Source organism: Anolis sagrei, chromosome 2 (assembly GCF_037176765.1).
Source record: "Anolis sagrei isolate rAnoSag1 chromosome 2, rAnoSag1.mat, whole genome shotgun sequence".
Classification (NCBI taxonomy): Eukaryota; Metazoa; Chordata; class Lepidosauria; order Squamata; family Dactyloidae; genus Anolis; species Anolis sagrei.
In genome coordinates this window covers 265,922,987-265,947,775 of record NC_090022.1, presented here as the reverse complement: position 1 = coordinate 265,947,775, position 24,789 = coordinate 265,922,987, and the positions used below count along the sequence as shown (strand labels likewise).

Genomic DNA, 24,789 nt, shown 5'->3' with positions numbered 1-24,789 from the left:
TGCACTGTCCTCCTTCTGCAGGGATCTGAAAATCTGGATGTTCCAGCAAGCATTTGAGAATGATTAGTCCTTAGTGATATAGTCCTTAGGTTGCCAAGTAGTACTCTGTTTTGCACTTCATCCACCTCCCCAGCCCTATGTACACTGTTTGCACCCTCCCTTGCCCAGCCCTTTATAGCTTGGTCATGCCCATGTTACTAATCCTGGTCATTGGTTTTTGTTGAACTTCGTCTGATGGGGCTTCAGTGTAATCTATTTCATACTCTTTAATGTTAAAGTCTCAGAGACTTTCTAGACTTTTGTTTAGATGGTGCCTACTAGGCCCGTAGCCAGGATTTCGATTCGGGGGGGGGGGGTGAGTTTGTTTCGGGGGGGGGGGGGGGCTGAGTCTGTGTGAAAGAGGGTCTACCCTAGCAAACCTTTTGTATCATTACCCCAATACCCCCATGCATATGGGATATATTGAGTATGGTGATCAGATCATGATATGAATAAACATAACAGTTCAAATAATGCACCAGTAAGGCCTTTTCACGAACCACCATGAGAATTGGGAGGGGGGGGGCTGAAGCCCCTCAAGCCCCCCACCCCCACCTCCCCCGGCTACATGCCTGGTGCCCATGTTGTGTCGTGCCACCAAAGGGCAGAAAAACTGGCAATTCAAATATACTTTTCAGTTGTTGTTTGCTTAAGTCTACCTTGAATAGTCCTAATCTAGAGAAATTTTAGCACATTGTGGTTGCATTAATTTGTGAGAACACACATGCATGTTCTTCAAGAGATTAAGTGCTAATGCTTAAGTCACAAAGATATCCCGGTAATTGTATTGAATTTTTTTCACTGTGCTAATAGAGAAAACATAGCCATCTTCAGGTCAAACTGTGACCACTGTATGTTAATGAATGACTAAATTGTAGGTTATTTTGCTTGAATGGTTTCAGAAAACTGGATGTTTATCAATCCGTTAAATGTGGTCAAGTATAGAAGGGCATCATTTTTTTCTCTCTTCATGTTACATAAGCCCACTTTTAGGTCTGTTTATCATTAGGCATACTAAAAAGGACATGGAATATTATTACGTCCTTCTGAATGGCCATAGGGAAATTGGGAACATGAGCTGTTGTAGGTTTTTTGGGCTGAATGGCCATGTTCTAGAAGCATTCTCTCCTGACGTTTTGCCTGTATCTATGGCAGGCATCCTCAAAGGTTGTGAGGTCTGTTGGAAAGTAAAAAAATTGGGTTTATATATCTGTGGAAAGCCCAGGGTAGGAGAAAGAACTCTTGTCTGTTGGAGCTTGATGTGAACATTTCAATTGGCCATCTTGATTAGCATTTGATGGCCTGCCAGTTTTTAGGTGTGCTTTGTTACTACCTGGGAGAATTCTTTGTTGAGAGGTGATTAGCTGTTCCTGACTGTTTCTTGTCTGGAGTTTGAGTTTTGTTCTTTATTTATTGTTATAATTTTAGAGTTTTTTAATATCGGTAGTCAGATTTTGTTCATTTTTATGGTTTCTTCCTTTCTGTTGAAATTGTCCACATGCTTATGGATTTCAATGGCTTCTCTGTGTAGCCTGACAAGGTAGTTGTCAGAGTGATCCAGCATTTCTGTGTTCTCAAATAATATGCTATGTCCAGGTTGGACTCTTGTTTGCTGAGATATTCCTCCAAGTATCTCTGTCGATCTTAGGAAGTGTCTCTTGATTTAAGGTGCTGGCATGCTGGCTGATATCCGAACAGAGGGTGGACCTGGTATGTTAATGCCTTGGTCCTTTCATTACTGGCTGGTACAGCAGTGGAACTCTCTGCTCCGGAGTGTGGTGGAGGCTCCTTCTTTGGAAACTTTTAAACAGAGGCTGGATGACCATCTGTCAGGGGTGATTTGAATGCAACATTCCTGCTTCTTGGCAGGGGGTTGGACTGGGTGGCCCATGAGGTCTCTTCCAACTCTTTGATTCTATGATACTTCCCAATGAATGTCAGGTGGTGCAATACTGGCCAAACAGTATAATTTCTCCAGTGGTGTCGGGAATGATAATGCAACATGTCTTATTAAGAGCCACATCCACTTTTTTTAAACATAGTGAGCTGTATTCCACACTAGGCATGCATGTTCAGCAGCAGAGTAGCAAAGTGCAAGGGCAGATGTCTTCACTGTGTCTGGTTGTGATCCCCAGGTTGTGCCAGTCAGCTTTCAGATGATGTTATTTCTAGCATCCACTTTTTGCTTGATATTCAAGCAGTTCTTCTTATTAGTCAGAGCACTGTCCAGAGTAACTCCCAGGTATTGTTGGTGTGTTGCAATGCTTCAGTGGGTTCTGAGTTAATTTGTGAGGAGCGTTGGAGAGGTTGTTCAATGTTTTCAATATAATAAATAAATATTTCATTTGCTTTGCTACATTTAACTTTTATAAAGAAAGTTTTGTTTTTACGAATTTTGGCCTCTGGAAACACTATCAGAGTTTGGATTCAGACAAAGGGTATGTGGCAGCACCACTGAATGTAGAGAGGTGGTATCCACTGAGATTAATCGTTGTATACATCTTCATAATATCTTGAGGGCATTTAGATGGTCCCTACAGTTGGTGGGACAGGAGGAAGTCCTTACATTGTAGCAGAGGTGAGGATTGGAGTGCCAAAACATCAGCAATACCTGATTCGATGTTGTATTAAATTCATACCTTCACAGCTTTACAGCAGCAGGAGTGAGCCGTGGTGGCATAATGGGTTAAACCCTTGTGCCAGCTGAACTGCTGACATGAAGGTTGGCGGTTTGAATCCGCGAGATCGGGTGAGCTCCCATCTGTCAGCTCCAGCTTCCCATTCAGAGACATGAGATAATCCCCTGGGCAACGTCTCTGCAGACGACCAATTCTTTCACACCAGAAGCAACTTGTAGTTTCTTCAGTCGCTTCTCACAGAATTAAAAACAAACAAACAGTTGAAGTTAACCCTAGTACTTAAAGAACATCTCACACATCTTCATTAGATGCCACGCAAGGTTACTTAAACTTAATTCAGCATGTGCCAATGTTTTCAACCAAGTGCTAAAGAAAATAAAAAGTCTATATTGCCCTTTAATTGTATATTTATTATCTTTTTATTTTTACAGGTGACTGAGCTGGAGTGTGTGAGTAGTCAAGCAAATGCTGTTCACACTCACAAAACAGAGTTAAATCAGACAATACAAGAATTAGAAGCAACGCTGAAGAAAAAAGAAGAGGTATTTCCTTGCTTTTATTCCTTTTCATATGAAATAGCCTTCAGAATGTGTCATTTATATATTTCATAGTGTTAAATGTTAAAATGACTAGAAATTGGGATGGCTTTCTTTATGAGTAATAAAGAAGAATCAATATTTCAGTCTGGGTCTGAACATAATGAAAAATCATCCATCAGTTTCTTAAAGTAAGATGTACATGTATCAGAAGTACACCTTATGCCTCAAAGTGGGGAATAGCAAACCTACAGTGCCTATTCCTAATTCCAGTCCCGCTCCACCCAGGCATTGAGGCTGTTGCTAGTTGGAGTCTTTAAAAGTCTAATGAGGAGAATTGGGGTATGTTACAGCTGGGGAGGGAAAACTTCCCTTTCTTGAGATTGGCCATGCTGACTGGGGGAATCCTGGAGGTATGAGATGACACCTCCCCTCCCACATGCCACACTATCAAGACCCCCCAACCTGGATAATAGCCCAGGATCTGCTTCTGGCTCAGCTGGGTGACAGATGGTCACATGTTTTGGACTGGAGCATTGGAGGCAACGGTGATGGAAACCACCCCAAATCCTGCCATTGTTATTGAAGCTGAGGATAAGAAACATTGGAGTGACCGGGCAGGGGCATTTTGAGCTCTGGGTAATAATTTGGGGATGGATCCCATGGGCCCAGAACAATATTTTACCTGTAATAAAACAATGCTCCTTTCTGGGCTCCAGACAGCTGTCTTTTGAAATGGAACAGGGTGCAACATCTCCCAAACCATCCACTTTTCTCTCCTTTTCCAGTTTTCATTCTGTATCCTGTGTGGTATGTGAGCATGCTCAGACCTCAAAGGGCTGAGTTTTTTCCTTTTCTTTCTGAGTTCTTCCCTATGTGTTTTTTTTTAAGTTTCTACAAATCTCATGGTTTCCCAAATGAGTGTTGGAAATAGCAACCTTCCAAGTCTTCACTAACTGTTTGTAAATGTATATAATTGTTAACCTATATCTTATTTACATTTTGGTTTGCCAGTTTGACTGTACCTCTTTGGTGTGGGAGGGGCTTCAGACACAGGACTCCATTCTTGTTATATAGTATGCTTTTAGACCTCAATTGGAAGTAGATGCAGTTTGTCTCCTTTCAGACCTCAGTGAGCACCGTTATAGAGTTTGAACTATATATGCTTAAAGAAATTGGACTATGGACTAATATACTGAATATATATAAGAAGTTTGTTAGTAAACTTGAGATGTTATTCTTAAAGAAAACTACTGTGTTTTTATCTCTTGTGTTCATGCTTTAAACAAGATGTTTTTAAGGGAGAGTAGATGAATAACTTCAGCGTCAAAGAAACAACCATCCTCTGCTAGCCAAATATATTTTTGTAGTGGCATGTCTTTATCCTTGGCAGTTTAAAGACATCCAAGAACTAAATATGTGGATGTTCTGTTGTGTGTTGGATTAGATAATTCCCTTGACAACTGGCCCCAACTATGACCTAAAATCTTGTCCTTGCACCTTACTACTGTTCTATCCAAAGTCTTACTTATCTAGTTGAAATTGCTCTTATCCTTTTGCTGCTATATGACCTAAGCACTTTACTCATTAGACCTACCTTTAAATTGTACAACAGTCCATCCTCCTACAACAAGACTTGAAATATACTATTGGTTGCTGTTTCTGATACTTGTGTTATTGTTTTAATGTTGCTTATATTGTATTGGCTCTCAGGGGCGGAAACACTGGGTTGTTGTAGGGTTTTTTTATATGTAGGCCATATAGCCCAAAAAAACCTACAACAATCCGTTGCTTATATTGTTTTTATACTGATTATTGCATTTTGTACATGTTATGTTTTAACTTTTTTGATTGGGCTTGGTCTCATGTAAGCCACCCTGAGTCAATTCAGGAAGATAGAGGCGGGGTATAAAAATAAAGTTGTTATTGTTGTTGCTGTTATTATTATTATTATTCAGTTTATCAGCTGAGTTACCTGTGTGCCATTATATGAATGCTTTTGAATATCACTTGTTCAAAGGGCTGACTTCTAATGAGATCATGCTTTTCTTGACTAGTGTTTTTCAGAAGGTGGTCTCCACATGTTCATAGAGATTCACATTTACCAAGCAGATGTGACATCATTTTTACCTTTTCAATAAGCTTATGGTGCGCTTATTTCCAATAGATTATAGAATGTCCAATAATAAGTTGGCTCTCTCACCCCTGTTTCCTAGTAGTCCCACTTTTGGTTCCAGTATTATTGTCATGGCTGCCTGTGTTTGCTGTTAGTAGGAGTGACTGCCATGCTTTGATTGCATTTAGAATAAATTCAGATTTGGAAAATATGGGTTCTTTACAAGGAATAACTCGGTGAAATAAAGAGCAAGTATGACCCAGTGTCAGATTAATTAATCAAATTAACTAGACAGATGCATGTAACGGAAAGCAAAATTTTGTCAATGTTCAGAAGTGCATTTTGTTCTTGACATTTTCAAATGACAAATGATTAATCATAAGGTTTAATCTTGCAAATGTCCTTTTGTTTATGGAAAAATTAAACATGGGTTGATTCTACAGCACTTACTTATTCAAGAGGCAGTAGATCGGCATGGTCTTCTTAGACATAAGAAAGCATAGTGACAAACGAGCAGACCTCAACCTGTTTCCAACAGATTGCCTTTATATTATGGTTTTAAGCATTTGAAAAGCCTTCTGCATTAGAATTTGAGGTACTTTCTCTGGAGAATACGAGTGACAGAGTGACCCTTCCAGTGTGGGGCCATGCATTGATAGGAAGTTCAAAAAGCCTCTGTTCTCTCTCTAGCAAAGCACATGCACTTCCCCAAAGAGTGAATAATAGGCAGGGATTACCATTTATACCGTATCGGTAGTCTCAGAAGCACACTATTCTTTTTCTGCCAATAATTGACACCAGATGTTTCAGAAGAACACTCTTCACTGCAGTTCCAAAATAACTTGTCTTTGTGGAAGGTTCTTCCTAGTCTCCAAACTGGTAGAATTTTATTACACTGAAAAGTGGTGTCATGTTCACCACTTCCATGAGCCTCTACTTTAAATGTTGCAGTCCTTTCTATGGTATCTCCAGGGTTTTTTGTAATGATTCCATCTGCTATTGTGGAGCAGCCATTTAAAAATGTCTCATACTGATGATGTTCATGCCAAACATTGAATCCCAGGAGTACAGTGTAGAATAGGCATGGGCGAACTTTGGCCCTGCAGTTGTTTTGTACTTCAACTCCCACAATTCCTAACAGAAGAAAGCCCTTACATTGTGACAGAGGCGAGGATCCGAGTACCATAGCATCAGCAATACCTGATTCAGTGCTGTATTATATTTATTTATATATTCACATCTTTACAACAGTTGGAGTTAACCCTAGTACTTAAAGAATGCCTCACACTTCTTAGCTATATGGTACGCAAGGCTACTTAAACTTAATTCAGCATGTGCTGTCAGGAATTGTGGGAGTTGACGTCCAAAACACTTGGAGGACCAAAGTTTGCCCATGCCTGGTCTCAAAATTAACTTCATAAGTTCACCAGAAAGTTTGCATAGCATCATTATGAGATATTTCTTGAAGGTTTCTAAAGTGGGGGCAACAACAATACATCCATACTAACAAAATTTATACAACCCAACATATAAATACGAATTATAATTTAGCAAACTAAAATTTAATAAAAGCACAGCCTGTTATAACAGACATAAGACAAAGCATTAAACATCAAATGGAAACAATAATTTCCCATTTCTTTGGGGCAAATGGATTAATCATTGCTCAAAATATCTATTGCCCACACTTTTGTCCTAGGATGTGTCTACACTGCAGAATTAATGTGGTTTGATACCACTTTAACTTCCATGACTCAAAGCTATGGAATCACGGAGGCTGCAGTCATACAAAGTCCTTAGCTTTCACTGCCAAATAGTGCTGGTGTCTCACCAAATTACAACTCCCATAATTCCATAGCATTGAGCCTTGGCAGTTAAAGTGATGTCAAACTGCATTCATTCTATAGTGTAGATGCACCATTGGTTTATATTTCAAACATATTGCTATTGCCCCAACCTCTGGCAATCTAAAACCACATCTTAGCAAGTGTCTCCCTCGGTAGCAGAATGTGCTGAAAAACTGGCTCCTTTTTGGACAGCTGTCTCCTTCTTAATCAGTTTCTGTCACTGCTGCATAATCAATAGCCGTGTTTATGGTCCTGGAGCACAAGAGCTCCTCTTTCTGGGAAATAGGATGCTGAAATTCAAGGCCGTAAGGCTGCCCAAGTGGCTCTTTGAGAGATGTTTTAAGGGAGACGGCAGCCGTCCGGCCCTCAACCTCCTCCTCGCGCTGCACACGTACTTGCTGCAGCATTGGCAATGCTAAGCCCTATCTTCTGTCCGCTGGCATGGGATTATGTTCTTACATATTGATGTGCAAAGAATATTTCTTCAAGGTAATGATCAAATATGGCATGCTAGACTATAACAGAACTAAAGCCACAATGACATTTTCCCCTGCATTTATTCAGCAGCACAGACATTTATGTAAATTCATTACCCAAGTTGAACTACGCAGCATGTATTGCTCATCGTTGGCAGGTGAATCATTGAAAGGAGTTGCTGACTCCGGGACTTATTGTTTTAGTAACCAGCTGTTCAGTGTCAGTTCTGATACAATAAGGTTGATTTGTACAGGATGAAAGTTCGCGTCTCCATTAAGGTCAGTTTGGGTAATGCGTTCCTTTATTCTCCCTTAGGAAATAGAGAAATTGAGAGAAGAAATTGATAATGCTAAAGAGCTTCAGGCACAGAGGGACTCCTTAACTCAGAAGCTACAAGTAAGTATTGAGATGGGGAGGACTGGGTCTGTGGAAATCTAAAGATGTGAAAGACAGGTGGAGAGCTGCCATTCTGGGTACCAGTGGCAGTAATTGCTTCCCGACCCCCCTTTCTGCTTTGGTTCTGCCACCTATTTTCCTTCAACAGTAGTAGAGCATTGCACATAATACTGTATATTGCAAGAAAGCAGACTTTGTCATAATTCATGGGAAAGCCTTGTTTTGCCTTACTAAAAGGTAAAGGTTTCCCCTTGACATTAAGTCTAGTCTGGGAGGTGGTGCTCCTCTCCATTTCCAAGCCAAAGAGCTGGCATTGTCCATGGACAAGGTCATGTGGCCGCCATGACTGCATGGAGCACTGTTTCCTTCCTGCTGGAGCAGTACCTATTGATCTACTCACCTTTGCATGTTTTAGAACTGCTAGGTTGGCAGAAACTAACCGCGGGAGCTCATCCCACTCTCTGGATTCAAACCGCTGACCTTTCAGTCAACAAGTTCAGCAGCTCAGCGGTTTAACTTGCTGTTCTACGGGGGCTCCTTTGCCTTACTAAATGGAGTCAAAGAGCCCAAAAATCCCCAAAAATCTGAAAAGGTGAACACTGGTGTTTTTTTGTTTTTGTTTTTTAAGTCAAATGTGTACCCTGGTGTAAAGCAAACAAGCATGCCCTCCCTACTGAGCTGCTGAACTTGCTGACCAAAAGGTTGGTAGTTTGAATCCGGGGAGCAGAGGTGATCTCCCACTATTTGGCCCAGCTTCTGCCAACCTAGCAGTCCAAAAACATGTAAATTTGAGTAGATCAGTAGGTATCACTTCTGCAGGAAGGTAATGGCGCTCCATGCTGCCTGCATGACCTTGGGGTGTCTATGGACAATGCTGGCTCTTTGGCTTAGCAATGGAGATGAGCACCACCCCTCAGAGTCACACGCGACTAGACTTAATATCAGGGAAACTTTACCTTTACTGCTGTCATAAGGATTGTTTGCTACAGATTTGGAGATAGTTTGGTGGTTATTGCTTGAAGAACTGTGAAAGCCTGAAAAACCTGGTTTGCCTAGCTGTAACAAATAACAAACATTATGAAGAGCATAGCTTCTTAATCTGTGGGTCCTGACTCCAAATGGGGTCACTTTAGCTCAATGTTGGGGTCACAAAAAATTTGCAAATAGTCAAATGTTTCTGAACACCATGCACTTACAAAAATCTGTTAGCAACAACATAAGGCATTTACAATGGACTCTGGAGAAAGTGTTTTATCTGTACACTACAAAAAGGAAAATCAACCTATTTAGCAAGCCTTGCAAATACTTATTTATTTATGTATTCACATTACTTGTATACAATTTTTCTCGCCCCAGCGGGGGACTCAAAGTGGTTTCCAACATAATTATGGCAAAATTTAATGTTTCACATACAGAAACCTAACATAATGATAATAACATACAATTATCAATTAAATCATAAAACACAATATCATTTAACATTAAAACATGGAATTAAAAACATATCAATGTAAACATTAAAATCACATTCCATGTACTGCTTACTGCCCAAAGGCTTGGTCCCATAGCCAATTTTTTACTTTTCTTCTGAAGGCTAGGAGGGAGGGCACTGATCTAATTTCATTAGGGAGTGAGTTCCATAGCTGAGGAGCCACCACTGAGAAGGCCCTCTCTCTCATCTCCTTGCGAGGGAAGGGAAACCGAGAGCAGGGCCTCTCCAGATGATCTTAATCTCTGAGATGGTTCATAGAGGGTTTGCTCATTTATACCCTTTTAACATACCTATAAACCTGGGATCTAGTAAAAGTCTTGGGCAGAAAGGGGTTGTGATTGGAAAAAGCCAAAGAAGCCCCGATGTAGAGTACATGACCAGAAAAACAAGGAAAGCTGAAAAGCTGCATATGGAAATCACCTGAGGACAACATAACCTCGGTCAGGGCGGACCAACAAAGTGCTCCATGGGATACTGTTCTCTGCTAAGGGAGTGCCAAGCAAATCCTGTGTGACTCTGGAACCCAGACCCAGCTCTCTATTGTGCCTAAATGCAAATAAATGGCAACTGGAATAACTTGCATTTGCATGAGGGACAGAATGGAAATACAGGGCAGCCAAGTACACTTGTGATTACATGTAGAGGAGAAAGAGGGAGATTTATGCCTGATTAGAAAGGGAGATATGCCCACTTGGCAATGGGTTATGCCCCAGCATTGTTACAGGAGCACAAGAAACAAATTTTGAGAAATGAACTGAGGAAGCAGGGTAAAGTTGGGCACAATTCAAAGTGCTTGCTTTAGCCTATAAAGCCCTAAATGGTTCCGGCCCACCTGGCTTACCTGTCCGAACGTATCTCTCCTTATAAACCATCCAGGAGTCTAAGATTGTCAGGGGAGGCCCTGCTCTTGGTCCCACCTTCTTCACAGAAGCATTTGGTGGGGACGAGAGATAGGGTGTCCTCTCAGCTGTGGAACACCCTTCCTAGGGACATTAGATCAGCCCCCTCCCTCCTAACATTTTATAAAAAAGTTAAAACTTGGCTTTTTGAGCAAGCATTTGCAAATGCAGTGTAACAGACAAATATAGATCTATGGAACGACTGGATGATGTGAATTGGAAAATGATTTTAGTAAGGTGACGCTGAGGATTTATGTTTTTTATTGTTTTTGTATGATTTTTATATTTATATTATATGCTAGATGGTATTTTATGTTGTTGGAGGCATTGAATTGTGCCACCTGTAAACTGCCTTGAGTCGCCTTTGGACTGAGAAAGACAGTATATAAATACGGCAAATAAATAAATAAATAAATAAAGTGCCCCCAAATAGCATAGTTTTCAGAGACAAGATAAAGGGACATTTAAAACTTTCTGTGCTGGCTAAAAGTGTGTATGTGAGAGGAAATTATATCCGCCTTTCTTTAGTGGCAGCTGGATACTCCCATATCCATGAGGCATGCCCATGAGGCAATATTTATTTATATTCTGCCTTTCTCACCCCACAGGGGACTCAGGGCAGATTACAATGTACATATATATGGCAAACATTCAATGCCATAGACACACAACATATACAAACACACAGACGCTATTTAACTTTTCAGTTTTCATGAGGGTATTCTGGCCACCAGGGGAGCTGTCTCTTCACTGTCCATTTGTAACACTGATGGAGTACTTCCTCATTCTTTTTTGCTTCAGCTTGCTGGAGATTTTATGGTGTCATAAATTAGTCAAATTAGCCCAGCCCCCCCCCCCCCCCCTGCATAAGCGGTACCTAAATTGACTGATGCAACTGTCTTTCAGGTCAGGCTGCAAAGGTCAACAGCAAGCTACACAAAGGTCGGAAGCTCACTCCGACCCGGGCTGGCTTCGAGCTCATGACTTTTTGGTCAGCAGTGATCTTAATGCAGCTGACTCCCAGCCAGCTGTGCCACAGTCCCGGTGCACAATATATCCACTCTGGGTTTAAGTCTGAACCTTGTGGGAGCTATCCAAGATGCTGAACCTATTTTGGGGGAAGGTTTTGGGAAATTGGACCAAAACCTAAGAAGGGTTCACCACCCCATAGATATGTCAGCCCCCACTGTACACCTTGCCAAAAAAACTGAGGTTTTTGCTCCAGACCTTGGGCTGCATTTTATATTGCTTTTTTTAATAACAGAAGATGAGACTTGGAGAGAAAGTTAGGATTAATTTTTGCTGAAGCACAATCACCCCATAAAAACTCTTCTCCTGTACATCTGTCAAAATTTATGGTAGGAAATTTCATGTGTACAGCTTTCGGAGTTGCATTCTTTAGCAAATTGTTATAGGCATTGATGCCTTTCATCTCTCCAAAATGAGCATTTGTGTTAGCACTTTATTGCCTTTACATTTTCACACTTGAGTTCTTACAGTCACCTGGTCAAGTTCCTTGGTAATGAGCAGAGGGATAATCGTCGTTTTCGCATGATGTCACGGTCTATTATTAGCAAGATGCTGCACTGTACATTTTCATTGGATTTGCAATATACCATTCAGTGGGGGGCGTGCCCTTGAGGAACTTCGAAAATGGACTCATAAATAAGTGGGATGAAAGAATCCTTTGCCAAACTGTTTTATGAAGTGATGCTTCCTTCGTCTTTTTTAAAAGTTCATTGTTAAGTGAAACAGAAACCAGTATGTTACATTAATTATGACATGAACACAAAGTCTGGCTTTTAAAATTGCCAATCATTGAATTACTTTAAAAAATCATTAAAATACATGTCTTGTATTTTTTTGATCACTCCTAACTAGAAGAGACCCATTGAAGCAATTAGGGGGCAGTGTTGTTGCTTCAATGGCTGTACTCAGGTTGGAACTCACAGTACAGGTCAGATCTACATCTATATAAATAAAAACACAATGTTTGTTTGTAGGTGTAACATAACTCAAAAACCACTGGATGAATTGACACCAAATTTGGACACAATACACCTATCAGGCCAACGAGTGACCATCACTCATAAAAATGCAGCAGAAGAGAAGCAAAAAGCCAAAAAAATAAAAAATACATTACAATGCATGCACAAATCACATATATACACATATACACAAATATATACACACAAATACATACACACAAAACACATATACACAGACTGGGCCACAGCAGCATGTTGCAGGGGACGGCTAGTTTACCATAAATCTTAAGAGAACAGGTATGAAGAATCCGCTCGAATAATCCACTCACTTGTATTCCCTTCCTAACTATACCAGAAACAGTAAGAACAGCATTTTCTGTTCAAGTGACATATTATAGCATGCTGTCTTGTCCCATTTACTTTTGGTGATTTTCAGTTGTGGAGCCTGAGCATATGTATGGACATGGTTCATCACACTAGAGAAAAAAAATCCACTTAAAATCCATTTTCTGCCTCCTGCGGAGTTCTGGGGTTTGTAGTTTAGGGAGGAGCCTCTAACAGCCTCACTGACAACACCGGCACTGTAGAGCCGGTGTTGTCCATAAACACCTCCAAGGTCATGTGGTCGGCATGACTGCATTTGTCTATTCACAGAGATTTGATGGGATGCAACTATTAAAATATCTGACTCAGGAAAATGGATTCTTGGGTATTGTTTTAGGAATTGTTTTTACTGCTTTATATTTTGGCTACAAGAAGCTTAGAGGAGATGCGGATAAGCTTGCTCTGCAACTGAAAGTCCAAAGAGTCCAAACGAGTGAGACTTAATGGTGGGAGATGCATTGTGAAATGTGCAGGGCCACCAGTTTGACCATCTTGGCTCAAAATCTCTACAATCTTCCAATTGAATGCAGGGCAAGCTCCATTCTGGTCCCACGATGTAGCATATTTTGTGTTATGGTGACTGTCCCAATGCCACATAAATATGAGGAGCAGCTGAAAGAGCTGGGCATGTTTAGCCTGCAGACAAGAAAGCCGCAAGGAGACATGATGGCCATGTATAAATATGTGAGGGGAATTCATAGGAAAGAGGGAATAGGCTTGTTTTCCACTGCCCTGGAGACTAGGACATGGAATGATGACTGCAAGCTACAGGAAAGGAGATTCCACCTGAACATTAGGAAGAACTTCCTGACTGTGGGAGCTGTTCAGCAGCAGAACTCTCTGCCCCGGAGTGTGGTGGAAGCTCTTTCTTTGGAGCCTTTTAAACAGAAGCTGGATGGCTGTCTGTCAGGAGAGCTTTGAATGCAATTGTCCTGCTTCTTGGCAGGGGGTTGGACTGGATGGTCCATGAGGTCTCTTCCAACTCTATGGTTCTATGAACTAATGCAAATGTAACACGGTCTTTGCAAATTATACTTCTGTCTGTTTTTTCCTCTTCAAGGAAGTCGAAGTACGAAACAAAGACCTGGAAGGACAACTGTCTGACCTGGAACAGCGTCTGGAGAAAAGTCAGAGTGAACAAGAAGCTTTTCGCAATAACTTGAAAACACTTTTAGAAATTCTTGATGGCAAAATCTTTGAACTAACAGAACTACGCGATAACCTGGCCAAGCTAATAGAATGCAGCTAAAGGAAACGGGATCTCAGTGCCAACCTTCTTAAAGATGCACTGTCTCTCTTCATAGGACATTGTTGGGCTCTGCATCAAAGTTGCACAAAATTAGAAAAGCGCTCCTCCAGGAGGGCCTGTTTTAAATTTTCAACCGTATATTTCAGTGTAAAATTTTAGAATTCAGCTTGTAGCTAGTTGGAAAAAGAAATAACTTGAATTACAAATTACCTCCTTGTATATAATTGGCCATAGATAACTCGAAAGATATTAACAGTAATTGAATGCAATCCTTTTCTAATTATTAGCCAGTGAAATAATGAGAAGTGCCCCAAATGACATCCCTTCTAGTGTTAGACACGGTAGATGATCTCTTTTGTTTTATTTTCTCGGTCAAGGCACCCAGGTGCTGTGTTTTGTGCAAAAACTTTGTGACGACAGCCCTGTCTTTTGTTGTAATCTTAAAAATCATTTCTCAGGATATTTTTGCACTGTCAAGAAGCAGTGCATTACCAATTAATTCTTGCCAGGAGTGAGAGAGCTTTGCATCTTTAATTAAAACTTAGTGAATAACTGCTTGTATAGAGTTCTTCCCTTTTTTATACTGGAAGATACTGTATTTATTTATGATGTTCACTCTGGTGTTCTTCAATATTGTCCACTGTATGGTTTACTTTTCCCTGTTTTTCGTCCATGTGTGTAGACGTTCTGTAGTCCATTTTGTTACACTTTTTGAAGCCAATCTGTGAAGACAGGTGAGTCCCTGTTTCCCACTCAAAATTTAAAATTCCCTATACACCAATGATTATAAGGGGCAATCTCGTCCTATTAAATGTCACATACGAGGGGTGTTCATTAAAGATTTCCCCTGACCCACTTCTTGTGGACTGAGAGCAATGAAACTTGGCACAGTTATTAGTCCTTCTCTCCATTGGTGCCACTAGGGACACACACTTCTCCCATCTTCTTAAGCAACTATAAACACTTCACTTGTTGAAGTTGACAGGTTGCTCCAAAAGCCATGTGGTGGCTTCGGAAATCCGAGTGTCGTCATCTGAAAAATGCTTGCCCTTCAAAAATAACTTCATTGTTGGAAAGAGGTGGAAGTCTGATGGTGTGAGGTCAGGTGAATAAGGGGGATGTGATAGAGTTTCAGAGCCACAGGAACATGCTTCCATTTGGGCAACATGTGAGTTGCGAACTGGTGCATTGTCTAGTAGAAGGTGGACACCCTGAGCATGCCACGTTGCCTCTTGGTTTTGATGGCCTCCCGCAATTTCCGCAGCAGTGAAGCATACTATGCCCCAGTGGTCATGGTACCCTTTGCTTGGAAATCTATCAGTACTACTCCATGCTGGTTCCAAAATACTGTGAGCAAGTATTGGGCCTTCTTTGGAGGTGGTGAATCATGACCCTTTCATTGCATTGACTGGACTTTAGTCTCAGGATCATAGTGATGGACCCAGCTTTCATCCTGTATGATCAATCTGTTGAAAAAGCCCTCCTAGTTTCCATGGCACATTGTCAATACAGCCTGAGAGCATTCAACTCATTCTTGCTTTTGGAAAGGTGTGAGCAGTCGGGGGACCCAGTGAGGATACCTTATGCATGTGAAGGTGGTCTTGGATGACTTTTTCCATGGACCCCATACTAATATTGACATTTTGGACTAGGTAGCAAATGGTTAAGCGGCGATTTTTCAAAATTGCGATCTCCACTTGCTGGATGTTGTGTTCATCAGTAGTCCTGGAATTGGTGCTGTTTCCACTGAAATCTGACCACATTTAAATTAACAATGCCAGTTCTTGACTACGTCATATGATGGGGAATCATCACCATAAACCTCTTTCATCTCATTGAACATCTCCTTTGGCGTGCAGCCTTTCAAGTAAAGGAACTTGATGACTGCTCTGAATTCCACTGGGTCCATTATCAAACCTCACACCACTTCAGCACCTGTAAAATCAAGACCGTTGTCATTTCTGAGTTGTAAATTGGCATGTAACCTATAGAGACTTATATCATTACACATGTGCGGTTTCAGCATCCTGTGGTAAATAGAAGTGGGTCAGGGAATATCTTTAATGAATGTCCTTCGTAGGTTTATTGCGTTCTGCTACTAAGATGTGTTTATTTAGCATGAAACCTCAAGTTGTAGAACTAAGATGGGGCATTCTCTTCATGTTGACCACCTTTTTTTAAAAAGACCCTGTAAATTGGTAGAAAACTGACATGGTGTTTCTCTCTCGCTCTCATTTTCTCTGTGTTAGATCTTCACATCACATCTTATTAAAAAAAAAAAAAAACCACACCAGGCAATATTCTGAACTTCAAACAGGAATTGAATTCAGTTAACCTCAGTGAACATCTTTTAAAGTTGTTTTGATGTAATTTACAAAAGACTTGTATTTCTTTCTATAATATTTTTTTTATTTTGAAGAGGAAAAAAAACCCTGAAAAGTAAGCCAAGTGTCAGAGATGTCTGCTTACTGAATGGGAATGGCATTATGGGACAGTCTTGCTGTAAATTGTCTAATATTGGAGAGGATTCTAAAACACGAATGACAAAAGAACCCACCGCAAAGATGCACTGACCTTTTTATTTACACCCAAATTCATTTGAATGTTCAATACGAAATCCAGCTGCGATATAAATCTCTGTACAATAGGTGATTTTTTTTCCACTTAAGGACTGCTATTCAAAACTTGATAATATAAGTCGGGTTTTTTATGTGTGTACTGTATGTATATACTGTATAATACACGCATTCTAATTTGTATTCAAAGTGGGAGAAGATACATGATTTAATTTATAAAATGCCATTTTCTTTATCTGTCATTGAACAGGTATCTCCTGAAAAGGTCAGGACTGCTATTAAATGAAACCCTAAATTATCATGTATTATACTGTATGTACTGTACACATGAATTACATTTCATCCCTATTTTAGAGTATTTTATCACTTTATTTATTATTGGGGGAATATTTCTTCATCACATTCATAAGTAAAAAAGCTTTCTATGGTGAGTTTTTTTTAAACTTAATAGTTAGATGTTGATGATGTGTAATTTTATGAGGTCCTGGACAGTCGTGATATTACCTGATTTTAATTTACCTGGAGACGTTTATACCTGATTCTCTTGCAATTCGAGCGTCAATCGGAAACATCTTCAGAAAAGTATAAAATTGGTGTAATTGTGAAAGGAATGCAGTATGTTCATGCTGAGTGTTCTTAATTATCACAAGTTAGAACATAAATCTGATGGCAAAAAAGTTACATTATTTTTAATGAGATCGAAATTTTTAATACAGTGACATTTACCAGGTGGGAAAATAACTGTTTACAGACTATTTCCACTGAAATGCTGTGTATATGTGTGGTACAAGAAATTGCTTTGTATATGTACACACACATATGTATATATACAGTACATGGAAACATTTAAATGTGCACATTTTTAATATTTTCCTACTGAAATTAAATTTAAAAAAATTGGAAATCAATATTTGAGAATTTCCTTTCTCATGTATATTAAGATATTCTGACTTTGGGTTCATATGTTTGTAAAAATAAAACCTATGAGGGCTGCACCATTGAAAAAAAAAGTCATCTAATATATATATATATATGGGATAAGGTGGATTTAAGTGCACATATAAATAAAATCCTATTAAGAATATTTTAATGATCATTTACAGTAGGTGGGTATTTAGAAACTGTACTCTAGAAATTGTACTCTGAAGTTCCGAATTAGGTATGCGTACCTACTCTCGCCTCTACACTTCTGTATTAAGATAATAATTGGCCTACTGGAAAAAGGTTTGACTTATTGTATTTATTATAAGATAGGCTGTGGGAATGTATATGCCAGAAAATAATGTTGGGTATAATAGACTTTGGGGAAAAATGCAAAGAACTTACATAGGAGAAACAATCACATTGTGTATAACTTGTTGGTATATGACAAGTATGGAACCTTGTTTTAAAAAAATCTTTTAAAACCCAACAAAATACAATTTTTATTTTGAAATACAATTGTTGTTCTGGAGAATGTAATTTACTCTTCTTTTCCCCCTCCTTCTTGAACTCTTTCTGAGTATTACAGAACTGTTCAATGGATGGCAGCGTTTACCTTAATCCTTCAGGTGCTACTGGATTTTGAATTAGAGTGTCATGTTGTGCAATTCTGACTTTGACATAAAACGGTTTTATAAGTATATCCCTGTCTGGAAGCCGGTTATTGCAGCCTCTTTCTCAGAACTCAGTCCCAGAACATCATGGCCACTTTGTTCTACCAGTGCCGGCCACAGAATTGGCTGCTCCCAGAGCAAAGGATTCAGCCGGGAAGATAGCGAGCCTCCATTCTTTGACTGCAGCTCCATCCTGTCAATGTTTGCTCAAAGGTTAAGTCACTCTGCGTCCAGTGGGGATTCCTCCATAATAAATATGCTTGGAACTACAACTTTAGTAAGCAAAACAATGTAAATTTAGGTGATCTGTTCTTTAGGAGTGCATCAGCAATGGCCGCAAGCTCTCTGCTACTCTGAGGGTGGTACTACAGTGTCTAACAACACAACACAGGTAAGTGGCACCCCATTTTCCTCTTGACGTTGAGGACGGTGTGGGGAAAATGGCACAGTAGCACTGGCCCATGTGAACCGTGGAGCCAGTTCTGAATCAAAACCAACTGCACTGTTCACACACACACACCATAGTGTAGGGATGCCCCATAGCTTCCCTGAAGCTTTGGAGCATTTTCCAACTTTACCTAACACAGGGCACAACCAGGTTAAGTGGCTGTGCCCCACATTGGGGGCAAGATGGCTCCATGTGTTATCTAAACAACACGGAGATGATTCTCGCTTGCTTCAGGCTAAAGTGCCTATGTAGAAATGCCCTAGGAAACCCATTGTGAAATAAATTAGAATGTATATGAAGTTAGTTTTCGATCTGCTTCCTGGAACATCTGCTATGGGATCATAAATACATGGTTGGTGGACTGAAGTGCTTTTTTGTAGTTTCCTTCCCATAAACAAAAGAACTCCTTCCATTTGCAGAAAAGGTTGCAAACTGCTAGGAAGGAAGGCAGTGTTTGCTGTGCTTTACTTACTGTTGCTACTTCCCATAATATTTATCGCAATATTATAAAGAGTTCAGAATAGCAAATTTTCAAAGCTCATTATGGACTGAATAAGGGATCATCAAAACTAACTCCCATTTCCTCCAGTGGAAACATCAGGAATTCTTTATCCAAGCCAAGGTTATTTTAGACAAAGTAAAATAAATTAATATATTGTTATAAATAACAAGGGTGTGTGTGATTTTATGAACATAGTGGCTGCAGCAGCTGTACGCATCAGCACTCCATGCAGAGTGGATGTGCAAAATGTGTCAATGGCTGGGTGCTGTTCTGCAGTGTGGAACCACAATACACAACCACAAGATCAGTGTATGTGCAACTCTGCCTCTACACTGATAGCTGAAATCACCTGCAGCCCTTTGGTAAATAATTTGTCTTATTTGATTAATATGACTTATATATGTATGTCACTAACAAAACACTAGGCTTTGTTTCAAGAGCAATAATAAATTATGTGGGAGTTTCTTCCAAGTAAACTTCCTTGTAGGATTGGGTTACAAATCGGTTTTCTACCTTTCTTTGTTGGTAGCCAGGTCTCTGGGAAATGAAGGTTCTTTTTGGGGTATACAAATAGTAAGATACCCGTTTCCATGGCACTTTTGAGGATATAAGCAGTGTTCCATAGACAGGGATAATGATGAAGGAGCTCTGTGAATAATCTTGGGCCAAAACACTACCAGAACATGATGGTAACTTTGGAACAACCAGCTATTTAGACTGAAAATCTGCTTGCTTGATTATGCAGAATAAGATTCTATGTCCAACTGTAGGACTATTGAGTTTTATCTCGTTTTGCTCCAACACATGGGTTTGTCAATTGGTTTTTGATATAAGGAAAATTGACACAGCTGCAAAACTAGAAGCAAAATACAGATTATTGTCCTGGCCTGCCAAAACTGGAGGGGAAAAAAACCTTGGGTATCCAAGGGCATTTCAACTTGACTGATGTTTATGTCTTTTGATCTTGCACACTGAAAAAGTAAACAAAATTAGTACAAATGGGACTTGCAGTAAAAGATTCCCATTTAGTATTCCTATTGTTCAGACTTCCAGGTAACTGATCATCCTTTTCTCCAAGAGCATCCAGATGAAGGTTTTTATTGTGCAGTTATAATATACTTCTATGGTAGCTACAAATGCTTCAACTAGACTTGCAGACTTGTGATGTTACATATTCACAATCCCTACATAGCCCCGTATGTGGTGCATGCTGTTTTCCTTCTCACTCCTTCTGAAACCTCACCAAAGCATGCTCTCTGGATATTTATTTATTATTTATTTATTTCGAGGTTTTATATACCGACCCTCTCACCTTCAAAGAGGGATTCGGACCGGTTCACAACATGTGTTAACATACAAAAAATATACAATAACAACACAATGCCACTTCATTACACGATTAAAATATCAGCACCATACACATTAAAATATTAACATCCTAGTTAAAAGAGCCAAATCGTCCAACACCATCACAATCACATTCATCATCCTCCTTTCATGTGGGCAAAGAATTAAATCAGTTGTCAAATGCCACGTTCCACAACCAGGTCTTTGTTAGTTTCCTGAACGTCATGAGGGAGGGGGCAGTTCTAATCTCTAATGGCAGGGAGTTCCAAAGTCGAGGGGCCACCATCGAGAAGGCCCTGTCCCTCGTCCCCACCAGCCGTGCTTGTGCAGGCGGAGGGACCGAGAGCAGGGCCCCTCCAGACGATCTTAGTGGTCTTGATGGTTCGTAGGGGAGAATACGTTCGGAGAGGTAAACAGGGCCGGAGTCGTTTAGGCACTTTGAATTGTGCTCAGAAGCTAATCGGCAGCCAGTGGAGTTCGAGTAACAGCGGAGTGGTGTGCTCCCTGTATCCTGCACCCGTTAGTAATCTGGCTGCCGCGCGTTGTACTTGCTGCAGCTTCCGGGCAGTCTTCAGAGGCAACCCCACGTAGAGAGCGTTGCAGTAATCTAAGCGGGATGTAACCAAAGCGTGTACTACCGTGGCCAAGTCAGCCCTCCCAAGGTACGGACGCAGCTGGCGCACAAGTTTTAATTGTGCGAATGCTCCCCTGACCACCGCTGAAACCTGGGGTTCCAGGCTCAGCGATGAATCCAGGAGAACTCCCAGACTGCGTACCTGTGCTTTTAGGGGGAGTGTGACCCCGTCCAACACAGGCTGTAACCCCGTACCCTGTTCGGTCTTACGACTGACCAGGAGTACCTCTGTCTTGTCTGGATTTAGTTTCAATCTGTTGTCCCTCATCCAGTCCGTGACAGCGGCCAAGCACCGGTTCATGACCTGAACAGCCTCCTTAGTGGCAGGTGGAAATGAGTGATAGAGTTGGACATCATCTGCGTACAGATGACATCGCACCCCAAAACTCCGGATGATCTCTCCCAACGGCTTCATGTATATGTTAAACAACATAGGGGACAGTATTGAGCCCTGCGGGACTCCACAGTACAATGGCCGAGGAGTCGAGCAGGAGTCCCCTAGTGACACCTTCTGGGAGCGACCCTCGAGAAAGGACCGGAGCCACTGCAAGGCAGTACCCCTGAGACCCATTCCCGCGAGGCGTCCCAGAAGGATACCGTGGTCGACGGTATCGAAGGCCGAAGAGAGGTCCAGCAGAACTAACAGGGACACACTCCCCCTGTCCAGTTCCCGGCGCAGATCATCAACTAAGGCGACCAAGGCTGTCTCAGTACCATGTCCCGGCCTAAAGCCAGACTGTGACGGATCTAGATAGTCCGTGTCCACCAGGAATTCCTGGAGTTGCGAGGCCACCACACGTTCCAGGACTTTGCCCAAGTAGGGGAGATTGGAGACTGGCCGAAAGTTGACGAATTGAGTGGGGTCTAGTGATGGTTTTTTCAACAGCGGTTTGATGACAGCTTGTTTTAAGCTGGCTGGAATCTTGCCTTCCCGAAGGGAGGCATTAACCACCACCTTTACCCACTCTGCCAAACCCCCTCTGGCTTCTTTTACCAGCCAGGAAGGGCAGGGGTCTAGGATGCATGTGGTGGGCCTCGCCTCTCCCAGAACCCTGATGACCTCGTCGAGTTGAACAGATCGAAACGAATCCAACAAAACTGGACAAGCAGATGCTTGAGTTACATCCTCAGAGACTGCAGTTAATGTGGTGTCAAAGCCCGCGCGGATCAAAGCGACTTTGTCCGCAAAGTACTGAGCAAATGCTTCACAGCGCGCTGTCGAGTCGTCAGGGGACCCACTCAAGGTGGGATTCAACAACCCTCTGACTACTCGGAACAGCTCTGCCGGACGGTTCCTTGCGGACGCAATATTGGCCGAGTAGAAAGCATTTTGCGCGGCCTCTATTGCCGCGCCATACGCCCTTAGATAGAGGCGTAGGCGTGTTCGGTTTGACTCGCTGGGCTGTTTCCTCCACACGCTCTCTAGCCACCTCTTTGTTCGCTTTAGCTCCACCAGCTCCTCGTTGAACCAAGGGGCCGGTTTCGCTCGGCGACTTAAGAGGGGGCGCTCCGGAGCAATCGTGTCTATTGCCCTAGTCAACTCCCTATTCCAGTGAGTGACCAGGGCATCAACAGAATCACCATCCAAGGCAGTGGAAACATCCCCAAGAGCCATCAGGAGTCCTTCTGGATCCATAAGCCTCCTGGGGCGGACCATCTTAATGGGTCCACCACCCCTGCGGAGGTTAGAAGTTGCAGCAAGTCTAAACTTGATCAGGTGGTGGTCAGTCCATGGCAAAGGGGAGATTGATAACTCCTCCACACCGCCACCTTCTTCCCAGCCCTGACAGAAGACCAAGTCAAGTGTGTGTCCAGCACAGTGGGTAGGGCCAGATATTAATTGGGACAGCCCCATAGTTGCCATGGAAGCCATGAAGTCCTGAGCCGCTCCTGAAAGAGTGGTCTCTGCATGGACATTGAAGTCCCCCAGCACTACAAGCCGCCGGGACTCCAATGCCAGGCCCGAGACCAACTCTGCAAGCTCAGGTAGGGCGGCCGTGGTGCAGCGGGGTGGTCGGTACACCAACAACAGCCCTATTCTGTCCCGGTCCCCTAGCCTCAGGTGGACACATTCAAACAAGGTCGACTGTAAGGCTGGGCCTCTGATCAAGGAGATGGAATCTTTATAGACTATTGCAACTCCGCCTCCCCGCCCCCCGGATCTCGGTTGGTGCTGCACAGCATAACCTGGTGGGCAAAGCTGGGTGAGATTCACCCCTCCAGCCTCGTCCAACCAGGTCTCCGTGATGCACGCCAGATCTGCCTTTTCCTCCAGTATCAAATCCTGGATGATTGATGTTTTCCCATTGACAGATCTGGCGTTCAACAGCACCACCTTCAATCCCGGAGGACCATCTACCTTGGAACCCACGTTTACCAAGTCAGGAGCACATTTTGGAATTTTCCTCAGCATTTGTTCACGAATTGGCCGAATTAGTTTTTTATCTCTCCCTTTCCCGTATCTCCCCCTCCCCATCATAACTTCTATGGGGGCCCCCCGAGAACTGGAACTCTCCCCCTCCCCACCTCCCCCTTTCTCTACATCATGACACTCTAGAATTGCACTGTTATATAGCATATCATTAACCCGGCCCGATGGCAAACTATCAATTTCATCGTTCCTATAGTTCCACTCCTCTGATTCATAGAACCATCTCCAATTTTCCCCAGCCATTTGACCGTTACTGGAGAAAATTATAAAGTGCGTGATGTAAAGTGTGAATGCAAGCTTAACACGACGGTCCACATATAACATTGCAATTAGCAGTCCACAGGAATTCCTCCGTTAATTAAAGTGCTAGTCCGTTGTCCGTCGCCGAAACATGAGGAGGAGTAGGATTACAAAGGCCTTCACTTACAGTGCAATAACATTGGCAAGAGTTCGGCAATTAACAGTATTGAGTCTGCAACCAAAAGGGTAAGGGCAGTGGAGGTGCAAATTGTAAAAACAAAGTAGTTTGGGAGGTACTAGCCACTACTAATGGCCTTCAGACAGCCTGTAGCTGTTGGTAATCTTCCAGTAGTTAGATGAATCAGAACCGCCCCAGTCTACAATTATACTACACCCTATTAAATCCACTACCAATTTAAAAACGCAGAGATAATGCTGAAAAACAATAAGAGAGTCAGATAGATCTAATTCCCTAGCAGCAGAGGTTTCCTATTGGATGGAGGAAGGATGACTGACCATTGGCAAGCCGAGGATGTATGGTGTCAGCTGATGGCTGACGGTTGGATACAGCTATTAACAGATATTAACAAAGATTAAGGCGCAGCTTCACAGTTAGGGGTCGCTTCACAAATGGGTATCAATAGACAGCTTCACAGACCAGAAAAGCAGCTTCACAGATAGAAATCAAGCAGGCTGCTCCGAGCCTAAAGGAGTAGCTCTACACAGTGTGTTCATAAAAAGCAGCTACACAATAGTTCTCCAGGGTGCAACAACATAGGCCAAAGGGCGACTTCACAGCCACACAACAGGAGCAGCAACACAACTTGGAGCAGCAACACAACGCTGGAGCCAGGAGCAGTAGCAGCACCAGATGAAATGCTGGAGTCGGATCAGCCACCCAACACGAGCAGCAACACAACCCTCTTTCTCCTGTTCTTGCAGGCAAAGATGTTA

At 41.9% G+C, this 24,789-nt stretch overlaps 1 protein-coding gene across 1 annotated transcript in view; it reads left to right on the top strand.

Annotated features, from left to right (window-relative positions):
• HOMER1 (homer scaffold protein 1) overlaps window positions 1–18,262 on the top strand; it is a 90,911-nt gene extending 72,649 nt beyond the window's left edge. The window contains exons 7-9 of the mRNA XM_060761612.2: window positions 3,110–3,220; window positions 7,970–8,050; window positions 13,874–18,262. Of these exons, the coding sequence (XP_060617595.1) occupies window positions 3,110–3,220; window positions 7,970–8,050; window positions 13,874–14,062 (381 nt within the window). The 3' untranslated portion in view covers window positions 14,063–18,262. The remainder of the gene's footprint in view (window positions 1–3,109; window positions 3,221–7,969; window positions 8,051–13,873) is intronic.
• The last annotated feature ends 6,527 nt before the right edge of the window (window positions 18,263–24,789 follow it).